This window comes from Sceloporus occidentalis, unplaced genomic scaffold, assembly GCF_023333645.1.
Source record: "Sceloporus occidentalis isolate IW3139 unplaced genomic scaffold, rSceOcc1.0.p SCAF_233, whole genome shotgun sequence".
Taxonomy (NCBI): domain Eukaryota; kingdom Metazoa; phylum Chordata; class Lepidosauria; order Squamata; family Phrynosomatidae; genus Sceloporus; species Sceloporus occidentalis.
In genome coordinates, this window is record NW_028317213.1 from 338,487 (window position 1) to 361,819 (window position 23,333).

Genomic DNA, 23,333 nt, shown 5'->3' on the forward strand with positions numbered 1-23,333 from the left:
TTTGAAAGAGTTAAGTCTTATGTATGATTTATAGTAAGGTCCCCTCAATTTGTCTCCTTCCTCTATATTGACCATGTAATACCTTTACTGATCTTTTATAATAAGGGCTTTCTATAAAAAGACTATGGACTTTGTTCTCACCTGCAATTGCTCTCTGGGTTTGTATAATTGTAAACCAGATGGGTGTTTTTATAATGAAAACATTGACTTCAGAGATGAAAGGAACCAACAAAATATTTTATTAGGAGTCCTCTTTGGTACAAATGGCAGAATCATTTTTGTAGCTCACTTCGAAACAAAAGTAACTTGATCACAGCTTCTGTTCTCAGTAATCATCAGGTTATTCCTTGGCTCGTTACAGCTTTTTGGCTCAGACCAGTTTTCTGTAGTCGTGTTTAACCCATGCAAGATATTTAGTGGCACTCTCCTGTGTACCCCATAACAATCACTTTCTGTGTGTAGGAAGCCTGTCAATCAGTGCCTGCGCTGATCATCAGTACTTCACTTTGCTCATAACGCATGACATGCCTAATAGAAAAAAAAGGAGAGCATGCTGGCAGTGGGTATTTTCTTATACCGTATTTGCTCAATTATAAGACGACCCCCCAAATCTGAATATTAATTTAGGAAAAAAATAAATATAAGGCCCTGAATATAAGACGACCCTATAGGAAAAAAGTTTTACCAGTAAATGTTAATTCATGTAAACTATTTTTTTTAATAAAAGCTATGATTGAGAAAAATATTTTGGTTTTATTTCCTTCTATTTTCCAACCTGCCCCCCCAGTTATGCACATCTGCCCCAGAAATGCCTTATACCCCCTATATGCCACTGTGCCCCATGATATGCCTTTTAACCCTATATGCCACTGTGCCCCATGATATGCCCTCCTCCAAACTTACCGGTGCTTCTGACTCCCCGGTCATGTAGCCGGGGCAGCATGTAGAGCTCTACGCGATTCGCGTAGACAACTTACGCTGCAGCTGGAAGGAGGTGTGGCTAGCAGCGGGGGTTGTCTGCGTCCATCGCGCAGACCTTCCCCGACTGTCAGAGAGAATTCCCCGCACCGGTGCGGCACCAGTGCGGGGAACTCTGATCTCTGACAGCCGGGGGAAGGTCTGCGCGATGGAAGCAGACAACCCCCGCTATAAATGTGTGATTTTTGTTAAATTAATGAGATTCTGGAATGTCCACTTTATACTTTTGCATTGTGTGTATGCATGAGTACAAATAAACAGGTAATAAATATTTATACTGAATTGTACCTTTTAAGAAAAAGATAAGTGTTCAAGTGGTCAAAGTGGTGAAATGTATAGCGGAAATAAAGCGGAAGACAGATTTAGTACAAAACAGAATATCGAATTCTTGTCTCAATATGTGTGAATTTGTAGTACTATTGTTTTGATTTATTTTTTGCTAAGTAGCATCACAAATTTTCCTCTATACATAAGTGATGAAGGAACGCTGACCACTATACTAGCAGTGTTTGCCCCTAAGATAGTATGTAAGAGGACTATTAAACCATCAAACCAGGTGTGAATAATTCCAACTGTCTTCTTACCCTTGTGTTAGTAATATTTGTTGCATGTGTGTTTTTTAACTGAAGCTGCAAGTTCTGTTGAACTTATTGGGCATTTTATACCTCCAGTTTTTATATAGTAATAAATCAATTTATTCTTTATTGCATTCTCATGTCTATGTGCAACTTAAGTTTCTGATACATCCTCTGCCCTAATGATTTTCCAGAGTTTACTCCTCTGACTTCTTAGCTTCTTTAGATACAAGATTTAAAATGACAGGCTTTGTAGTCTTTAAGAATCCTCGAGTGTCAATTTCTAGCGGGATCTGCAAGAAAAGAATACAAAAAGTTCCTTATTGACATTTTTACAAAAAGTTCAATAAAGATTTCCCCTATTTGTGTTTAAGCATACCCACACAATTATAGATTGTTTTTACACACAATAGAGATTTTTTTGAGGCTCTATGCATTCTGTCAATTTCAAAGTGGTCGTATCACTATAGCAACTAATGAAATGGTCTAGTCAGCAGGAACAATTCATTGGTCACCACGGTTGTAAGGCTTCCATTTTAGACTTGGCACAATAGTTACTCTCTACACATAACACAGATAGAGACTGTATTGTCACAGTTTCAAGTAAAAATGATAGCTTACAGGAGTCTCGCTGCAAGTCCGGAACGTGAAGTTTTGAAGCAAAGAAACAATGGCAAGTTTCATGTTTAGTAGAGCAAATCTCATTCCAATGCAGTTTCGGGGCCCACCTCCAAAGGGCAGGAACGCGTATGGGTCCTGGTTTTCTCTGTTTTCTTTACTGAACCTAACAATACAAGGAACGTTGTGTTATTGTTCATATTTCACAAGACTAGTATCATCTATAAACAAGTGTAAGTAACCCAACACATGTTAGACATGCCAACAGCAGTGGCGGATCTACCGGGGTCGCAGGGGTCGCGACTGCGACCGGGCCCCGGCGGCAGGGGGGCCCAAGCCAAGGGGCCGCCCGAAATCTTTTTTACGTTTTTAATTTATTTTATTTTTTTTAAATAAGGCAGGGGCGTCCAACATGCGGCCCGCGAGACCTCGAGGTGCGGCCCGCGTAAGATCGGCAGCCAGGGCAACCGATCTTACACGAGCCGCACCTCAAGCCCTGCTACTTGCTTGTGGGAGGGTCTTCTGGACAGCACAGAGGAAGCGGAGTTCACGTGACTTCCTACTTCCTCTGTGCTTTAGCAGAGAAGGCAGAGGGAGGCCGCGCCCCCTGCTGAAGTCTGTGAGCGGCATCGAGGGAGCTGCAGTACAGGTAAGGGGGTGGGGAGGGTGTTTGAATGAGTGTGTGTGATTGAGGGAATGAATCTGTGAATTGATGATTATATGAATAAATGAGTGTGTGTGTGTGTGTGTGTGTGTGTTAGCATGGATGTGTAAGTGCTGGAACCTAGGCATGATGGGACTGTGATTGCTGTTAGCAATCACACTCCTATCATGCCAAGTCAGCCAGTACATGCTGAAACCTGGCCAGCTGCCCCCCTTGTGTAGTGATAATGCCAGCAGTATGGGGTCTGCACTTACAGCCACCCTGTACCAGCATGTACTGGCTGACTTGGCATGATAGGAGTGTGATTGCTAACAGCAATCACAGTCCCATAATGCCTAGGTTCCAGCATTTACTGGATGGATGTGTAAGTGCTGGAACCTAGGCATGATGGGACTGTGATTGCTGTTAGCAATCACACTCCTATCATGCCAAGTCAGCCAGTACATGCTGAAACCTGGCTAGCTGCCCCCCTTGTGTATTGATGCTGCCAGCAGTATGGGGTCTGCACATCACTTACAGCCATCCTGTACCAGCGTGTATTGGCTGACTTGGCATGATAGGAGTGTGATTGCTAACAGCAATCAGAGTCCCATCATGCCTAGGTTCCAGCATTTACTGGATGGATGTGTAAGTGCTGGAACCTAGGCATGATGGGACTGTGACTACTGTTAGCAATCACACTCCTATCATGCCAAGTCAGCCAGTACATGCTGAAACATAGCTAGCTAGCTGCCCCCCTTGTGTAGTGATGCTGCCAGCAGTATGGGGTCTGCACATCACTTACAGCCACCCTGTACCAGCATGTACTGGCTGACTTGGCATGATAGGAGTGTGATTGCTAACAGCATTTACTGGTTGCCTAGGCTAACAGCAATCACACTCCTATCATGCCAAGTCATATTGCTAATTTTGTCCAATTGCGTGTTACCTACTTTTATTAAACATGTGAGTTTTATTATTATTTTTAAAGGTGGGGGTCATTTTCGGTTTTGGCTAAGTGAACCCTGAATGTTTTGGTCCAGAATTTTCATTTTAGTTCATCCCTAGAATAAATCTAGGGAATCCTGAATTTGTAGTCGCAAAACTTTCAAGGCCCAGAAATCAGTGAGAGGAAGAGTAAAGGTTTTGTGTCATTTTACTTTATTTTAATCTGCATATTTTATTAAAGGCCATATTTTTTGTCACAGTGAAAAATGAGTGCGGCCCGCGCACGGATACAATTCTGATGAAGTGGCCCACTGCAGAAAAAACTTGGACACCCCTGGATTATGCCCTTTGTACATGCGCCCCTTTTTCTTTGATTATGATTCAATATGTAAATTGAATTTGTTGAATTAGTTGAAAAAAAATTGTTGGGTAAAAATCATGGTTTTTTTGGGGGGGTGAGGGGGTGAGGGGGTGGGGGGCCCTTAACAGATTCTCGCACCCGGGCCCTGAGGCATCTAGTTACGCCCCTGGCCAACAGAGTACTAAGTTTCTCATATTAACTGCACAATGGGAACACCTGGAAGCAGAGGAGGTCACACCTGAGGTTTCCAAAGCTGGAGGCTATTACATAATTTTGTGATATATCTTATTCTGATCAACATTTCAGTATTAGAGCTGGCAGAATGTTAGACATCAATGCTCATGCTGTAGTTACCACGGAAACATTGCTTTTTTGCTTGCTTCTGTGGTAACCTGCTTCAGTGGCTCGCTTTTGCAGGAGCACTACTGAATACAAAAGTTTTTTTAAATTGATAAATGGACTGTAACGACACTTACAACTCAAACAACAAAATACATTTTTCCTGGCTATTTTGTGGCATTCGGGGGAGGGATTTGGCCAATGTTGCATCATATTGATGGTAAAAGTGCAGCAAAGCTATTCTATTTCCTACTAGTATGAATTAGGTTAATGTGCAAGAAATGGGTGCTCTTTGCTACAAGGGTAACTTTTATAACTAGAAGAAACACGCTTTTACAATTATAACATGGTTAAGTTAAGTTACCTCTCTGGTCGGAATTCTTCTGGTTCTGGCCAGACCTCCGGGTTTCGATGCAAAACAAAAGCTGGGATTACAGTAACAACTCCTCCTGGGATTGTTACTCCATTTATAACTGTAGTTTTTTTACAAACTCTTTCAATTCTACCTGCTGCAGGGTAGAGTCGTAAGGTCTCATTAATCACCATATCCAGGTATTCCATCTGCATCACAACATCATATGTTGGTGGAGTCTATGAACATAAATGTATGAGAAAGATATCGTGGATCATTATTTAGGTAAAATGTAAAGTGGGCAAAAAGACAATGTAAAGCATGTTAAGGAACATGTATAAAGCTATAAGCATAATAATTTAGGATTAAAGGCTGATACATGGGCCAAACTGTTCTTACATGTGTGCACCACAATTCTTCTCATCTTTTCAAGTTGAACAGTATCCTATAACTATAGTTTTGCTCTCATGTTATACTCATAATGGTTTACAACTGGGTAACAGTAATAGGACACTAATGCTCTCAAACCTTATTAGGCAGAAACATTTCAATTTCCTGTTGAAGTTTTGTCTGCACATCTGGGTTCGTCGCAATGTTATATGCCAGGAAAGTGAGTGTGGTGCTTGTCGTTTCGTATCCAGCAATGATGAAGATTAGTCCCTGGGCCATAATCTCAGAGTCGGACAATTCTGAAAATAAATTCACCAATATGTTAATTATTTTGGCTACCCTCTATCATGCAATATAAAGTAACGCCGATAATCTTACTAGTTAGCTTACAATTTATTTGAACTTTATCTTTACAAATTTTTGAAGGATTTTAGGAAGATTTTTTTATACCAATTTTGAGTAGCGGTGTCAGAATGAACAAAATTCAAATCGGTTGAGGGGAAAATAAACTTCTACTAATCTAAACAAGCAAATTCTGTATCTGAATTCATCATATGCACTTTAACACATCTGATAGCTGGTGTCCCGCTGCAAATCTAAAATCTGCAGAATCCTCCATATGCATTTAGGGGATTCTTAGCCTCCTAAGCTATTCTCCATTCATGAGATGTGTTCAGCCAAACACATCTCCTTGCATGTGATATAATTCCAACATTGAGTTCCAATGCTGACTCTGCTAACGATGCAGGCTTGGGTCTATTGAAACCCCCTGGTACAGAAAGCTCCCGCTAATTTCGATTGGAGCGCAAACTGATTCCTTATCCAAACAAACTTCTCTTCAATATATACTGGAAATCTTTCTATAACTGGTTCCTATAAAATACCATTACCTGTACATACCAAATGTTCTGTCTAGAGTACATAAGGAAGGATAGTAATAATAATGGGTGCAAACCAATAACAAAACCTGTTTCTTTAAATGATCATACCAAATAATTCACAAATGAACAAGGGTACCATAATGGGCACTGCTTTATATTGTATAAAGTCATTTTAAGTACACATTTCCAACTACTGTATGGTATCACCTTTATACCCATGATTTTCCTCGTCTGAAGGATTTTCTTTACTTTGTGAATCAATCATTAGCTGCAAGAAATCCACTTGATCCTAAAATGTGGAAAAATTGTGTAGAAGGGCACGTTTAAGATGACAAATCAGATGATACTCCAAAAAGATTAATGGAAGGTTTTCGTTTAGAACTTTTAATGGGGGACAATAGCTATCAATATACTGCAGTGTAGTTTGAGCCTTCAGCCCTTCCCTCTTTGCTGGGTATAAAAGGATCAGAAAATACAGTGAGAAAAGGAAAAATGTCATAGACTTCAGCATTACTAAATTATATGTTTATATATTTACAAATACTACCATATTAAAGACACAAACTTGCAGAGCTGGGGCAATTAATTTAACTAGCACATGCTGAATGTGGGGACCTCAGAAAGACAAAAGAAAAGTAGATGGTATATGAAGTATTTTATTTATTGTATTTATGACACATACCTTCTGAGTGCTTTCCTCTCTTTCTTTCTTGATTTTCTTTATGGCATCCATGAAAAAATTAAGGACGCTCATAGAAAAAAAACTTAAGTTCATCTTGTCCAAAAGAGGAACCAAGAATGGGCACAAAACTAAAAAAAAAATGTTTTAGCAGTTAGAAAAGAAATTAAATATCACAGTACTGCAATATTTATTAGTGGATAGTTACATTGTGAATAACTTACTGGTAAGTAAGAACAGAGGACTAAGAAAGGAAAAGGTGAAAAGCTGTTTCGCATTGGTGACAAATGGATCATTGGGGTTGTTCATGGAATCCACCTTTACACTGAAAGATGTACTTAGAACAATATCCATGCTGTACCCTCCAAATATACTGAGTGAAGAAAGATTGTGTTACCACAGATGTATAGCAATCAGTCACATTTATATGCATCAGTGAGACATTAGAAGGGAGATGTTCTAGCCTGCATGCTACAGCTCCCAATCTGCCACTGGAGTGGCAGTATTGGTAAGTATAAGATCCTGTTGGTCACCAGGCATTCGCCCAGTGTGCCAGATGACAAGTCAGGGACTGAATACTATGAAAGTATAACCATCAAAATATCATTGTTCACAAAAAGGTACATCTTAAAGTGGATTTATAAATACCTTTTTATAAGGTATAATTTAATTTTATAAGACCCTAGGCTGCGCTAAGAGCGGGTGCATGCATTCTGATAATTGGATAAAATCTTGTCATTTTATGAAAGGACAGTTATGACCTTTTTCTCCCTGAGTGATCACATGTTGGATCAAACTCTGAGTGATCAAACTCTGCCAGGATCCACCTCCGCCAATGGCATGGTAGCCTGATAACCAGGCTACCATGTCCTCAACTAAAATGGGGCAAGGTTTGGAAAGGCTGGGGAGGGGTGATTCAATATACAATATAAAGGAACAGTTATGTAAAATAAAATTAAAATGGCCATTACTTTAAAATTATTTCCTGCTCAGGGTACTAACTGGCTAACTGTGGCAGACAATGCGTGTAAACAGGATCACCTGAATGCTAAATATATTTACTCACTCCTTCATGTTAAGAGGCTCTTTGTTATAATTTTTTTTCTGGATGTTCTGCACTAAAAGGTCTCCATAGTGCTTTATTAAAGGAAACATCTGAAACAGGGGTGAAAATGAATATATGGATTATTTTGCACAAGTGAAATGTTTCTAAAAACAAGTTCTTTCAGATCTCATGCTCCCTTTTTTAGATTTTAAAAAATATGTACCCCATTTCTATGCAGAAATGTAATTTTACCTTTATCATTAAATTTAACATTTACCTTCTTTAGTTTCCCACTAGTGAATGTAGGTGACAAGACTGTACGTATTCTCTTCCACTGCTCATCTTCAGCAATAGAAACAGCAGAATTCAGTGGACCATTCAACCCAAAGTTCTAATGCAAATAGAAAGTATATTTGTTTACTAACACCAAGCTAATATAATACTAGATGCATTTATTTTTTACTTGAATTATTTGTATATTTTAATTTCAAGAACAGATGAGGAACAGTCATTGACATCAATCAGTCTGTAAAGTTAAAAAAGCCACTTCCAAGGCTCTGGAACTCTGACAAACCACGGTGAGAGTTATTATTTACAAATTAAGAAAATGTGGAACAACAGCCAACCTTCTCAAGGAGTGGTCAACCTACCAAAATTTCTTCAAGAGTGCATCAACAACTTATCCAGGAGGTCACAAAAGACCCCAGGGTAGCATGTAAAGGCTTGCAGGACTCATTCGCCTTAGGTAAGGTCAGTGTTCACAATTCCAAAATAAGAAAGAGATTGTGCTAAAATAACATCCATGGGAGAATTACAAGGCAAAAGCCACTGCTTATCAAAAAAGAACACAAAGGCTCATCCCATTTGCCAAAAACATCTAGACTTTTAGAATAATATTCTGTGAACAAATGAGTCCTGTTAGATCTGCTATAAAGCTAACATAGCATTCTGCAATAAGAACATCATACCAACAGTCAAACATGGTGGTGTGATGGTCTGGGGCTGCTATGGGTGACTTGCCATAATTGATGGAATCATAAATTCTGTTCTCTACCAGAAAATCCTGAAGGAGAATGTTCAGTTATCAGTTTGTGACCTATACCTCAAGTGCACTTGGGCTATGCAGCAGGAGAGTGGCGTAATTTAAGGGGTTTAAGGGGCCCGGATGACCACTGCTTCCTGCCTACTCCTGCCATTTCAATATTGTTCAAAGGGCCCATGCGACCTGGACTGAGCCGGTCCAGGTCGGAAGGGCCCTCTCTAAACAATTTTGAACCGGCAGGAGGAGACAAGAATGCAACTGGGTCACATTATGTTACATCACGTGACCCTGCAGTTCCTCCTTACATACTGCTGGAAGGATGGGCGGACGAGGGTATGTATGTTTTAATTTATGTGAGCATGAATGTCTATGTATAATTGTATGTGAGCATGAATGTCTATGTATAAGTGTACATGGATGTGTAAGTGGGTGTTAGCATAGATGTGTATGTGTGTGTGAGAATGTATGTGTAAGTAGTGTGAGATGTATGTGTTACTCTTGACTGTGTGTTTGTGATGACTGCGTGTGAGCATACATGTGTATATATAAGTGGTGTGAGAGGGTGGGACTGTGTGTGTGTGTCAGGCTCCACCCTACTCAGCCTGGATTACGCAATAATTATTTACCTCCTGTTCTCCTGCAACCACTAGTGGCCACCCTTCTGTCTCTGGAGCACCCATAACTAATTACTTATTTCAGCTGAGCCTTGTTACCTGAAGGGCAAAGAAGGCACAGAAAAGCTGTTTGGGGGCAATGATGATGCAGAGCAGCTGTTAGGACAGACAGAGTGTTTGGGGGTTAGGATGGCACTGATAAGCTGCAGGACATGTTGCTTCGTGAAGTTGGGGGGGGCCTGGGGCAATTTTTACACCAGAGCCCTGTGTGCTTCGGACAATGAACCGAAGCACACTAGCGAGCCCCCCCTCTGAATGGCTCAAAAGAAACAACATTTTGTTATGAAGTGGCCTAGTCAAAGTCCTAACCTGAATCTGATTAAGATGCTGTGGCAGTTAACGTTCTTGAACCCTCCAAATGTGGCAACCAAACATTTTGATAGAGAGAAGTTGCGATAGTGGTGGTTTAGGCATGCATCTGGTATCTGTAATTGAAACCCAGCCCTTACAACCTGGCAAAGATAACACATTACCAACACTTGAGGTTCTGCTGATGTTATTTTATTCGGTAACATACCCTTCGATTGGTGAAGAGGGTGTAACACTCTTTGACTAAGATTGCTTTTATGATTACAGGATCCATCACAGCAAGTATTGGCTTCCGTCCATCATAAAATCTGTCAAAACAAGAACAAACAAATCTCATCATTCAGACCCACAGATATACAATGCAGGAAGTTACCAATCGTGAAGGTCTGAGTTGCTATATAACAATTTGAATTGTTATATATTTGTAACTCGGTAAATCCTTTCCTATGATTCAAACATTCACAAATTGTTTCTGACATCACTGCTACTGCAGCTAAATGTTAAATTAGGTTGACATAAAAAATTCTATATCTTCTGATTTTTTCTTGGTTGTGCGTGTTTTGTTGGGAATGGATTACATTTCATAGAGGTATTGAAGGGCCAGCATTATTCCCCTACGATTCTTCTGTTTTCTAGTCACTGTGTGGAAGAAGTGTGGGGTTTGTCAGATATTTTATGATGGAAAACATGTATTCTATATATGTATTATACATGAACACAAAATGGAGTTAAAGCCATTTTATTTTACTTAATCATATAATGATTATTTCTTTCTGTCTTTGTTCCCTCTATAATTGAGAACAAAGAAGTATTCATGTATATAGACGCTTCAGTATATATGATCCAATTAACGTTATCTTCCATGAGAAAGTTAAGGAGTAGACACTACATATCCTTAGGAATGTAAATTGGAATGGGGGATACGTCGTAAGACCACCAAAACCTAATTTACTACCTAGGAGGCAACATCTGGAGATATGGGTGACTACAAAGACCTGATTTACTATCTAGGAGGTAACATCTTAAGATAAGGGTGACCATGGATAAATTCCAAACGCATATGTAATGGTCTTAAGTTATTTCTTAGACCAGAGCGTCTCTCACAGGTAAATTAGAATAGTAGAGTAGAAGTCCTAATTATAATGGGTAAAACCCACAGTTATGATTGGATAATTCCAATCAAGAGGTGGAGGCTATGATAATAAGCCCTGTCTTTAAAAGCTTATGTCTTTAATAATTGAAAAGACTCACCCTAAAATCGCACCCTGAAAGAAAGGCACCCTGAAAGAGACACATCTTGACGGACTCATTCACCAAATTTACCCCAGAGAATTGGAATCTGAAGATCCTGGTACCATATTTTACTCTTAGAGTTACTTTGAGTCCTAACCTATATAACTTTTAGAAAGTTATATTTCTCCCCACTTAATTTCTTGCCACTGAACCTGGATTCATTTCTACAAGGACCAGTTGGATCACAGCAACAAGTGGTGGTAATTATAATTGTTTTATTATTCTGAATAGAGGTGAATTTTGTCTTCTTCATATAGAATTCCCTGTTTCTGGGAAATAGTATATGACATTATTGTATATGACGGCTTGTGAGACTGCAGCTTATAACCCGTGATAATGACAATAATGTAAAAGGTATTTTTACCTGTAGATGAAGTTTGACATCATTTGCATCTATTAGGAACTTCACTAATACTCTTATTTTGTCATATTAGTAGAACTAATATATAGATAGAGTTAGTGATCTTTTTATTACTGCCCTGATTATTATCAATTTTGGTTGCTGAGTGGAATGGAAATTAATTGTGTGTTAGACTCATAAAGTACTAATTCATATTGATAACTTTCGATAATATACTGTATTTGGAACTGATTCAATTTGACATGTTTTATCATATCATATAGATATCATATAGATATTTTATAAATTGTGTTTACAATAAATAATATTTATGATTGACTATCGTGGTGATATATATCTAATTTGAATTATAATTTTCGGCGATCTGAAAGAATTTAGGATCGGAGATAAAATATAGGGTATCTCTTTGTATTAATATCGTGGATGCGGTCCCACAATAATTGATAGCGTCGTTATTTTGCGTGTGTGATAAAATATTGGTTTTGCCTATTTTGTCTCATTAATATCCCTAACAGGTTGGAGGGGAAGATGTGACTGTAGAAGGGACAAAATTATTTATCATTAGTAGAAAACATCTCACTCTGTTGCCTTTCTGATCTCCACTTGCACCTCTCTAACCGAACCTTGTTATATCACTGGGAACTAGTACGACATTTTGATGGAGAGGGTAATTGAGAAAAGGTGTTGAACCTCTAGGTAAACCTAGCAATAACCCTGCTGTAGTTTATTGCATCCCTTGATTAATCTTGAATTCCTTGGAATGATTGTTTCTAAAATTTGTAATTATACAATAAGGAAACTTTTCATAATGTTTGCTCTGTAAAAATTAGATATCTTGCGCCTGACATAATAACTTTTTGGCCAAACCCATTATCATGCTGCAGAAGCCACATGCGTGTGATTTCAATTCATTAAAAGAAAATGAAAAATCATCTGGTGACTTACTCACTGAATGTAGTCCTCCTCTTTGTTTATATACAGCATAGAGGAAGAAATCCAAAGATTCCATTGTACTCAATTATTAGTGTAATGTATGACTGCAGCTGTATTTTTGTGTTTAATTCATATTGGAGACCATTTTGCATTTTGCTGGATGAAAATAAAAGCCAGTATTCATTAGTTATTGGAATTTAACTTATGTCTCATTTAACTTCTGCCCATCTGCTTTTAGTGAAAGTAAGGGGAATGCCAAAAAATGGTTAGTGCACATGATCAGTAGAACTTCCATTCTGGTTACTGTGACAAGGTACATGTAGTCATGTGTATGCTATCTGACCACTGATATTTGCTATGATAAATCCAGCTGCTTTAGTGACTTTAGTAGAAGTCCTTCCTGGTTTCTGTACAGACAACCAGACAGAGCTGTAGCTAGAAACTTTTGTTTCACCCGAGACAAGAAAGGAAAATTGTGCCCCACACTTCTTTTTTTTACAGAGGTTATTTTATTTACACTGCTTTTACACATACCTGCCCATAAACACACATATACACATACACTGCCCTTACACACCGCTACCTTTACACACATATGCACATACAGATACACACAACAGTTTACAAACACACATATACCTAAACTGCTCTTACACACACCTGACCATACACATTGCCCTTACACACACCTACCCATACATGCTGCCTTTATACACACCTGACAATAAACACACATATACACATACACTGCCCTTACACACCGCTACCTTTACACACATATGCACATACAGATACACACAACAGCTTACAAACACACATATACCTACACTGCTCTTACACACACCTGACCATACACATTGCCCTTACACACACCTACCCATACATGCTGCCTTTACACACATTAATACACATATACACATACACTGCCCTTACACACACCTGTTCTTTAACACGCATATACACATATATTGCCATTGCATACACACATATGCACTTACAAACACACAAAAACACTTATTCTAAAGAAGGTTTGACATGTGGAATGGAACTGTGTGGAGTCTGGCTACATGAGTATCATTGTCCTGCAAAGCTGGAAAGAAAATTACACAGGGAACCATGCTGCAGCTCTGAAGTGTTAACATAGAAATATGCTCAAAATTCTGCTCTAACACACACCTGCCCATACACACACACACAAGCTCACAAATACACATATACTGTATATATACACATACACTCCCCTTACACCCATTTCTCCCCATATCTTACCTTTCTCTTTATCATCCTCCATCCTATATCCTTTCGTGGGAGCACGAAGTCTGTCACTCCAAGCCCCTGCTCTAGTGCTCCTTAATCACTATGCGCCGGCTATTGATAAAGAGTGAGGGGATGACGCTCCCTAATGCTGGGCCGGGTAGAAGGGGATTGTGATGTCCCCAACCAGCCCTGCAGGCTGCTGATCGGGCAGCTATGCACCCCCCTCGCAGCTGCGCCTGAGGCGAGTGCCTCTCTCGCCTCACCCTTCCTACAGCCCTGCAACCAGAAGTCTAATTTGCCAACTAAACTGACTAAACAATGCACACAGTAAAATGCAAAACGGACTGTAACGAAAATATAAAAAACAAATCACAAGTTTGGGGATGTCCGACAACATGCATCCTTGGGGCATGTGGCCCTACACATTAAAATTAAACCGGTGCATTAGAATGTTTCAGCATATGTTCAGAGTTAGTTTTAAAAGTAACATCAGTTTAATGTGTCTTTTTATTATATAAACTGTATAACTACAGATTGCTTAAAAGAAATCCAGAGCTCTGTATATTTAGACGGTACAACTGTAGATGCAGAAGGTCACAGTCTTACAGTAAGCTAAATAAAAGGAAGAATGAGAAGGACAGCTCCTGTCAAGGTAAGAAAGCAGTACCTCCAATGCCAAGGCTAATCTGGTCCTACCTGGTCCTAATCTGGTCCTACCTTTAAACCCGTCTGAGACATGTTAGACACCTAGATAAATCTGTGGAACAAGCATCTGGACCCAGCCAGTGGATTGATGTGATAACTAATGTCTTGCACGTGCCCAACTAATAGCATCAGTTTTAATATTCACCATTATTGAAGAACATTAAGCATTATCTCTGGAGGCATGGAACACTAACGTTTCTTTCCTTTCAAAGTGTGATATTTAAATCAGGAATGTGCTTTGTATTTTTTTGTTCTTATAATTTAGACAGAGAGTGATATATTTCTAGCCTGGTGACAACAACCATAAATTCACGGGTGGCACTATTCTAATATGGTGGATGTTTGTGAATTGACCTGCAGCAGCCTTCTTGTCATGGAAGGTTCCTATGCAGGGGAGCATGTTAGGCGTATCACTGTGTATGTTTTACCAAAGAAGAAGCGGTATCTGGAACTATTCCAGAACTGGCCCAGTTTAACAACCCAGGTCATTGATAGGAAGACTTCAACTGCTCATCAGATGAATAAGTGCACAACTCTAGCAATGTGTCTAACTTCAATGTAACTTCTTAGGGAGGTTGTCACAGAGGCATCCTTAAAGTTAGCTATGGGTTCTATCAGTGTCGGCTCTTTGAACTATATACTAGACTTGTGCATTCGTATTCGTGCGAACATGAAAATGTACACGAAGGGTGCGTTTTCATTGTTCAGCCCGAATACCGAACATACGGACACGGAGGCGGCAAAACATATACGAAGACACACAACACAAAGAATCTTCGTGTTCATCTTCATTTACTAATCTCCCTCGTCCCTTCCCCATCTACGCAGCATCGCAGGGGTTAACGGGAGCGGAAATCCATAGGTTCGCTGTCAGAAGTTAAAGGCCATACAAGCGACTCTATTGGTCGCCTGCAGGGGCCTCCTCTGGCATCAACCAATTGGTTGATGCTAGATGAGGCCCCTGCTGGCAACCAATAAAGTCGTTCCTATGATATTGAAAAAAATATATTTCTTTAAAAAAGGCAGTAGAAATGTTGAATATTGCAGCAGTAATAACTGAATAGGAACTTACCCCCATATTTTTCCATATTTCTTGAAACATTCCATGTCAAATTCAAAGACACCCTGAACAAAAAACATGCCGGAGTGTTAACTGCAGACTAGATTTTTCTTGCACACATTTTTACAGATTTTTGTACAGATTTTTCTTGTACACATCTTACAATTCTACAATTCATCTTCAGTCCCATGCTTTTATAGATACCTACTCATATACTAAAAACACAAGAAGGTACATTTATGCAACCTGTAATCAGGAAACACCATTTGGCAAAGTATTCTGTTTTCATAACAAATATAACAATAAAAATACTAGGCATGTACGATCAGTGGCAAGTTCTCAAAAAATAAAGGATTCCTATGGAATGTAAAAATTCAAATGTCTTAAAGATGAAAAAGAGCTGAACACAAAAAGGTAAAATAAGTAAATGTATAGAGGATCTGTTTACACCATACAACACAAGCTGATTTTCAGAAGATAATGCTCGTACATGTGAACTGACTGCATTCAGTTTGGGCTTAGTTTTTTAAGTGAAACTGGCTTCAAGAGCAGCAGAAAAAAGTACACTTGAGGACTGGGCCAGTCCAAGTCGCAGAAGTGGCAACACAGTTGGGTCCCATAACGTGATGTTACGTGACCCCACAAAACAGCAGAGCTGCTCACACAGTGTATACGAGCAGCAATAAAGAAGGCTCCAAACAAGGTAAGGGTGTGATCATAAAGCAAGTGTGTGTTAGAATGAGTATGTTAATTAGTGTATGTGTGTGTGTGTGAGTGTGTATGAATAAGTGTGTGTGAGTGTTAATATGACTGTATATGTGTTAGTAAGAGTATATGTTTATAAACATGAGTGTGTATGAATGAGCCAGTCCTACCCTGCTTAGGTTTATTATTAGAAACCTGGTCGCTAAACCCTATCCAAAGCAAACACTAACTTAGTTACCAGACTTTAGACTGTAGTAATACGAAAAATCGCTTTCACATTAAAAAGACAGTATATTATAAAAGTGTTCCTTTTTATTTAAACAAAGTGTTTTAGCAGGCTTTTTAATTAGCGTATGGGCAAAATATGCATATTATCTTTAACCATAGTAGCATTGCAGACAGATACACTTTTTTTTTTTTAGAAAGGCATGAAATACAGGGCTATAAATAGAATAACATTAATATTTTAGAGCTTCTTGATCCAAGTAGAAATCCGATTGCCTCTTGTAGTCAGAATTGAAGAGCCCTGCTGCCTAAATAGCGCGGGGCGGCATGTAGTTGTGGGGATAGGAGATTGGATTCACACAGAGGTCAGCTATTGATTATAGACATGGTTCAAAAGTTCAGACAGTTGTTTTAAAAAAAAAAAAATAGCCTGAGTTATATAACCTAGAAGTTTGCCGCCTTTGCCTCGAGGACACTTCTGAAGCACCTTGAGCCGTGCAAAAGTCGTGAATTTGCGCTATAAATAGAAGGGGTGGTAGTGTTAGCGTTCATGCCACAAGGCGAACTGCTAAGCTGTTGGTACTTACCTGTCAAGGCTGGTATTTTCGGCTGTGCAGGAGAGCCGCCGGCGGAAGATGGAACTGCTTCTTGAGAACCCCCCCCCCAAAAAATGCAATATTTTATATATCTGTCGTGTGCTTTTGTTGGGGTTAAAGTTGTCCCTTATTGGGATGGACTGGTGAAATGGTGTCTGCCTTCTGGCTTTTAGGGCAGATGGCTTTGTATATATATTTATTGGGTTAAATTATTTGGAGGTGAGACTCTGGGTTTGGGCCAAGAGTTTCTTTAAAGTATGTGATGTTTGTTAAGCTAAATAAAAGTACACGGCCTGTTTATTCCAAATTGAGAGTGTTTGTCTTTATTTCAAATAAGTATGAAAGGTTACATTGTTGTTTGGTTACAATATCCCTTACAACTACATGGCAGAATTCGAATTAGCTTAATTATGGGGTTTTTTTTGCCTTTTTGGATCAAGAATAGGAAGGTTAGGTAGAAGGGTTGAACTTGATGAACTTAGGTCTTTTTTCAACCTTATGAACAATGTAACTAGGAGTTTGGTCACATAGATTATCTGTGAACATGAAGGTACTTTTTTTTGTAACTGTGGTTACTATGGTAAATAAGTCTCTGTTTACATAGAGGGTGGATACTAGAGGTTATCTAAGGATAATGTTCTCAAACAGGAATGCAACAATATAATAATTATAATACAATACAAAGGCTCTTTAGAGTATCCATGGTTATCACAGTGAGGAGGTAAAATTGTTTCTCTATGAAAAACAAATAAATAAAAAGTAAAAAATAAGTAAACAAAATGTCAAGAATCCATAGATCCTGCTTATATTACCAAGAAAGCTTCCCATAGACGCATAGTAGTTAATGGCAGTGCGCCCATTTTTCCTAAAGGTGAGTGCTTGGCCTTGTCTTAGATTAAAGATAGCTTTATGCTATCCCATACATGTTTTCATTAAGACTTTTTGTAATATCTATAATAAAAAAAAAATCACCTCTTAAAGATATATAGATTATGACAGGCAAACCTTTGCTATCCTGGATCTAAATAGGCAGGCTACCACAATTTCCCCCTGTCTACTATTTAAGATACATCAATAAGAGAAGACATGTTAACTGGAGATAATGTACCTATCACCTACCTGCTTGTTTTCAAGAAAGGTCCCAATAAAAGGCAATGGTTTAGGTCCTGGAATCCCATACTTTTTGAAAAATCGGTATGGCCAGATCCCGTAACTAAGGAAAAAGAAATTATGAATATAAGACTTTTAAAAAGTTATAGTAACCTATGATTAAGATACACATTATTTTTTAACAAAGTTTGGAGGTAACCATTTTTGTAGACAAATCAGACACGCTAAGCATTACTGGGAACTAAACAAAGCATTTACTGATCAACACAACTTGGGGCGCGTGTACTTGAAAAAAAAAAGTGACAACAATAAACAGTGATAACAATACTTTTTTTCCAAGTACATGCGCCCCAATTTGTGCTGATCACTAAAATGGTTGTGCAAGACCTAAAACCAATATTAGAAATTAACAATATTTTCTTCTTCTTCTGACATTATGTATTTTCTTGACAAGCTACTGCCAACCAATAAAAATTACATGTTAGCTTGCGAGCAGGACCCTCCTTACCTAATGTATCGCCTTAGTATGTTCGGCTAATTCTACTTTTGTCAAATAAAACATAATAATAATAATAATAATAATAATAATAATAATAATGCATCACAATACTAATACAACTCTAGCAGCCGCAGCGATAGGAAGTAAGACTATGGAAAATCAAACCCAGTGACCAACATCTAAATTCTATAGTCTATATTAAACCACCTTTGTTTTAAGGGCTGTAGGTAACAACTAATAAGGGTTAATACCCACCACGAACAAAGCATAATACAAACAAGAGTTTGCTTACATAGCTAAGAGAGCCAGGAAAAGAATAAGAAGGATCCAAGTTCCTGCAGAGATGTTTGGGAGGAAATCCATGTTTCTTGATGCTTGTTGTAACCGAGTCCCTTGTTTTTTGCAGTCTCTGTGCTCTCTGGCTGTTGTAATCTCGCTGTGTGTGTGATTTCACCGTTTTATGGACATCATCTTAGTCATGTGACTTTTATAGGCAGGGCCATCTGTATGTGCATATTTGCTAAGAGGAAGTATAGCCTGTATAGTATAGCTACAATGTAAAATAATTCCCAAGGCTTAGCAATACACTTTAGCACAGCTGGAAATGTTTTCACGAAAAAAGTGATCTAAAATGGTAATGCGCGTATATATGCAGTATATATATGTATTATTACTATTATTATTATTAATTTTCTTCTTTTTATGCCAAGTTACTTGCAGAGATTTTGAAAGAAGCAAAGGTAAAGCACAGTTTGTTTGCTGCCAGGTACAGAAACGATTTGTTCTCCTGGCCTCTGTTCTCTTTTATTTACAGTGATCATATTTTGCATGCCAAAACTACAAACAAAAAATTATTAATGCTTTAATACGTATTCTTTGTCTTTTAGAATAAAGACAAATGCACTACACTTTCCTCTGGCGCACTAGTGCTTAAATGTTATAGTTCCTTTAAAAATCAAACTTATTATGTTTCCGAACACATCTCCATCTTCCTTCCTAAAACAAGATGCCATAATACAAAGTGACTTGTAGCTTTTATTTAAAATATTTTTGTTTCCTGTAGTTGTGAGAGTGTGAGAGAGAGTGTGAGAGAGAGTGTGAGTGCGAAAAAACAAAATGCAAATTAAAATTTGGAGCTCCCTGTTTCATTTTTTGTTCGTTTCATTTGGGTCCTTCCTCGTTTTCGAACAGTCATACAAATTAACGAAAAATAGCAAATCAGGCGCTGTATTTTTTTAACAAACACTACATTTTGTCACAAAATTGCAACAGGCAATCTCCTTCATACGGAAACAAGTCTTTCAATTAGGAAGGCATAATAATCTGCTTTGACCTTTGGGTTTAGGTCTCTGTCTGTAACAGAAAAGGAATATGGTGATTAGTACAGCTGTGAGCAATGGGGAAGGCATTTATTACTTTAACACCTTAAGGACAAAGGCTATTTTATGTACTAGTACTCTTAAAAAGTAAAGTACCCAAAAATACTGCAGTTTTTCTGAAGTAATACTGCAGTTTTTTGGACATGAAAAAACTGCAATACTGCACTTTTACTGCAGTATTACTGCACATTTACTGCACTTTTACTGCATTTGTACTTCACTGTACTGCAGTTGTACTGCAGTTATTTTTGTACGGAAGTACAAATGCAATAAAGCTACAGTACTTTGAAGTACAACTGTAGGTTTGCAGTATAAAAAAAAAAGTGCAGTAAATGTGCAGTAATACTGCAGTAAAAGTGCAGTAAATGTGCAGTAATACTGCAGTAAAAGTGCAGTATTGCCGTTTTTTCATGTCCAAAAAACTGCAGTATTACTTCAGAAAAAACTGCAGTAATTTTTTGTAAGGTTCAGTTCTGACTAGTAAAGTATTTTCAGTTCTGACTGCTGTTGGGGATGAGGCACCCAGCATACTGCCTCTATGGATAGGGTTCTGGCATCCCACATGCCAGCATAACTGACTTTTGTGGGGTTCTCATATCCTACACATCTGTACTTCGATCTACTGAAGTGGATTGGGCGCTGTTGGTTTGTACCTCGGTTCATACAAGAGCTATAGTGTTTCTCTTGCCCTTTCTCCTCAGCAATCAACAATAACAATGTCCACCATCATGACGGCTCCAACCCCTAGGGCATTACTCTTGAGGTGGTTGAGGACAGCTGAATCTTTTGTTTGTTTGATAATAGTCCTGGAAATGCTGGGTGTCCATCCTGACTCTGTCGGTGTCCTAGGTGGTGGTTTCAGTATCAGATCCTACATCTTCCACCAGTGTAACAGAAATCAGGAGGTCTACAGGAACGTCCCTGGCTGTTTCCTTACTTATGAAAACCGGCAACAAGATGAGTAGCCGCTTGCAAATAGCTTAACTTGTCTTCAAACAATTATTTAGGTTTCCCTAGATAAAGTGTGCCCTGACCCCCGGCGCATTAAAAAGGCTAAACTGCCGCAATATTTACCAATCCATATATAAAAACATGAGAAATTCACATGGTATTTGTCAACAACGCCAGAGAATAATATTAAAAAAAATGTTGGTAAGTGGAAAATATGGATTCTCTGTGTCTCTTGTTTTTACTGCATAGTTTATTTCATATTTGCCAGAAGTAAATCTAGCATAAATGCTTCCACTTTCAGTACTTAGTAACACAGTAACCTAGTAAATTAAAATTATCATGTTTCCAAGTATATGTGCTTATAGACCCAGTCCTCCCATTTCCATCCGTCTTAGGAAGGAGAACATACTTTGTAAGCACCCTCAGAAAACATGACCTCCTTCTCTCCACTACATAATTTCTGTTTAAATATTTACTCTGTATAGGACAAACAATGCCCTATCCTTATCTATAGCTTATCCTGCAATATGCAGTTAATTCACCTTCAATAGCTTGAAAGAAAGAAAGCATGTGTCACAGTGACTTAGCTTTTTTGGCTCAGTGCTTCTTCATAGTATAAGAATACTTAATGTAATGACAAAGCTACAACATTCACCACCAGAAATACAATAAAAAAGAAATGGTGTACCACAAAAAATAGAATTAATGTTTATCTTAGATGGGTTATAGGAATTAAGATTTGGCTTCTGATTTGCCTTTTTTTTGCTGTTGGGGTCTATTCACTAAGAAGTTTAGTGGTCAATCAAGTTAAGCCAGGGCTCAAAAAATCCCAGACACCTGGGTAGTTGTCAGCCTGTATAAGGCAATCGGCATTAGAGCAAGCTAGTCATATTGCCCATTTGGATCCATTGTGATAGTTACTTACATGCCAGGCTGCACTTTTCACATTCTGTTACCCCTGAAGATATTGGATTCTTTTAGATGCACGGTCAAGTATAGATCAAGTGACCACCCATTATTGGCAAGGAGGCAGCAGTGCTATAACTGCCTGGTGCATGCAGAGCCAAGAGGATAAACACACGTTTATGGTAAATTTTTTTCCTCTTTTATTTTGTTTGTGTGGTGATTTTGCCATCTTGTGAGGTGCAGAAGCAGGAGTCCCACAGTGCCTCCATTGTGCCCATCCAGCTTGTGAGTGTCACCATTGCCACATTCAGTTTGTGAGTGCCACCATTGTCTCCATTCAGCTTGTGAGTGCCACCTTTGTGCCCATTCAGTGTGTGAGTGCTGTGACAAAGACCCGTACTCCAACTGAGTAGCTCTGCTGTAGAAATCTTCCTTGCCGCTGAAAGCTCAATTGCTCAAGGGATTAACCATTTGTTTTCACACAAGCACTATTCGAGACATAGTGTAGGGTGCAAACAGAACTAGGTTTATTGACAACAGAACAGATATTTATACACAGAAACATAATTAGATCAGGAGTATTATCCCATCAACTACCAAACAGCCTTTGTTATTATTACAAAGATACTGGTTATTTGTCTGATAAAGATGGGCAAGTGAAATATTTACTGGCCCTAGTATGAGAATATATCGACATGTACTGTATTTGCTCAATTATAAGATGACCCTGATTAAAAGACAACCCCCGAATGTGAATATTAATTTAGGAAAAAAAGAAAAAGCCTAAATATAAGACTACAAAAAAAAAACTAATAAAGTGATGGGCTGGTATAAAAGAAAGCAATAATAAACACAAATGTGCCGGTACTGCGTGTTATAAAGCCAGACCGCATCACTGATTTAGTGACAAAAAAAATGAAAAGACTGGTTGGTATGTGCTGACATCATCGGACGCGGCGTCGGAAGGAGAAAGTACACAGAGCCACTGGGGACTGACATCTGCATGGTTATTTATTGTTTCTTTTCATGAATATAAGACTACCCTATAGGAAAGATGGTTTACTAATAAACACTAATTCACATGTAAACTATTTTTTCATATTTAATAAATACTATTGAGAAAAATGCATGCATGCGGTACACGCAGACAATCATCGGCTACCAGAGAGGAGCATATAGGTCCCCTGCAGTGCTGCGGGGGATCATCTTCTCTGGCAGAAGGTGAATGTCTGTGGTATGTGCGGACAAAACCTGCGCTTCTGCCTGGCACTTCTGCTGGGGCTTCTATGATGTAGCACCAAAAGGTGATGTCATGCCGGCGCTCAGTCATAAAAGCCCCAGAGGAAGTGACAGCAGCAGCGGGGGTTGTCTCTGCGCATCGTGCAGATGTTCACCGGCTGCCAGAGAGGAGGATCCAGGTCCCCTGCAGCGCAGCGGGGATCTGGATTTTAGTCTTATAGTTAGACCTCTATTTGAGGACTGATTTTGAGACGACCTTGAATATAAGACGAGTGGAGTG

At 38.8% G+C, this 23,333-nt stretch overlaps 1 protein-coding gene across 1 annotated transcript; it reads right to left on the reverse strand.

Annotated features, from left to right (window-relative positions):
* Positions 1-1,750: 1,750 nt before the first annotated feature.
* LOC149276596 (cytochrome P450 3A8-like) lies at positions 1,751-18,941 on the reverse strand. Its single transcript, XM_089503441.1, has 13 exons — positions 18,871-18,941; positions 18,089-18,182; positions 15,456-15,508; positions 10,043-10,142; positions 8,087-8,200; positions 7,831-7,919; positions 6,989-7,137; positions 6,768-6,895; positions 6,293-6,374; positions 5,343-5,503; positions 4,827-5,053; positions 2,175-2,337; positions 1,751-1,846 (listed from the first exon to the last, which is right to left on the reverse strand). Exons 1-13 carry the CDS (start codon positions 18,939-18,941, stop codon positions 1,751-1,753), a joined length of 1,527 nt encoding a protein of 508 aa, XP_089359567.1.
* Between the last annotated feature and the right edge of the window lie 4,392 nt (positions 18,942-23,333).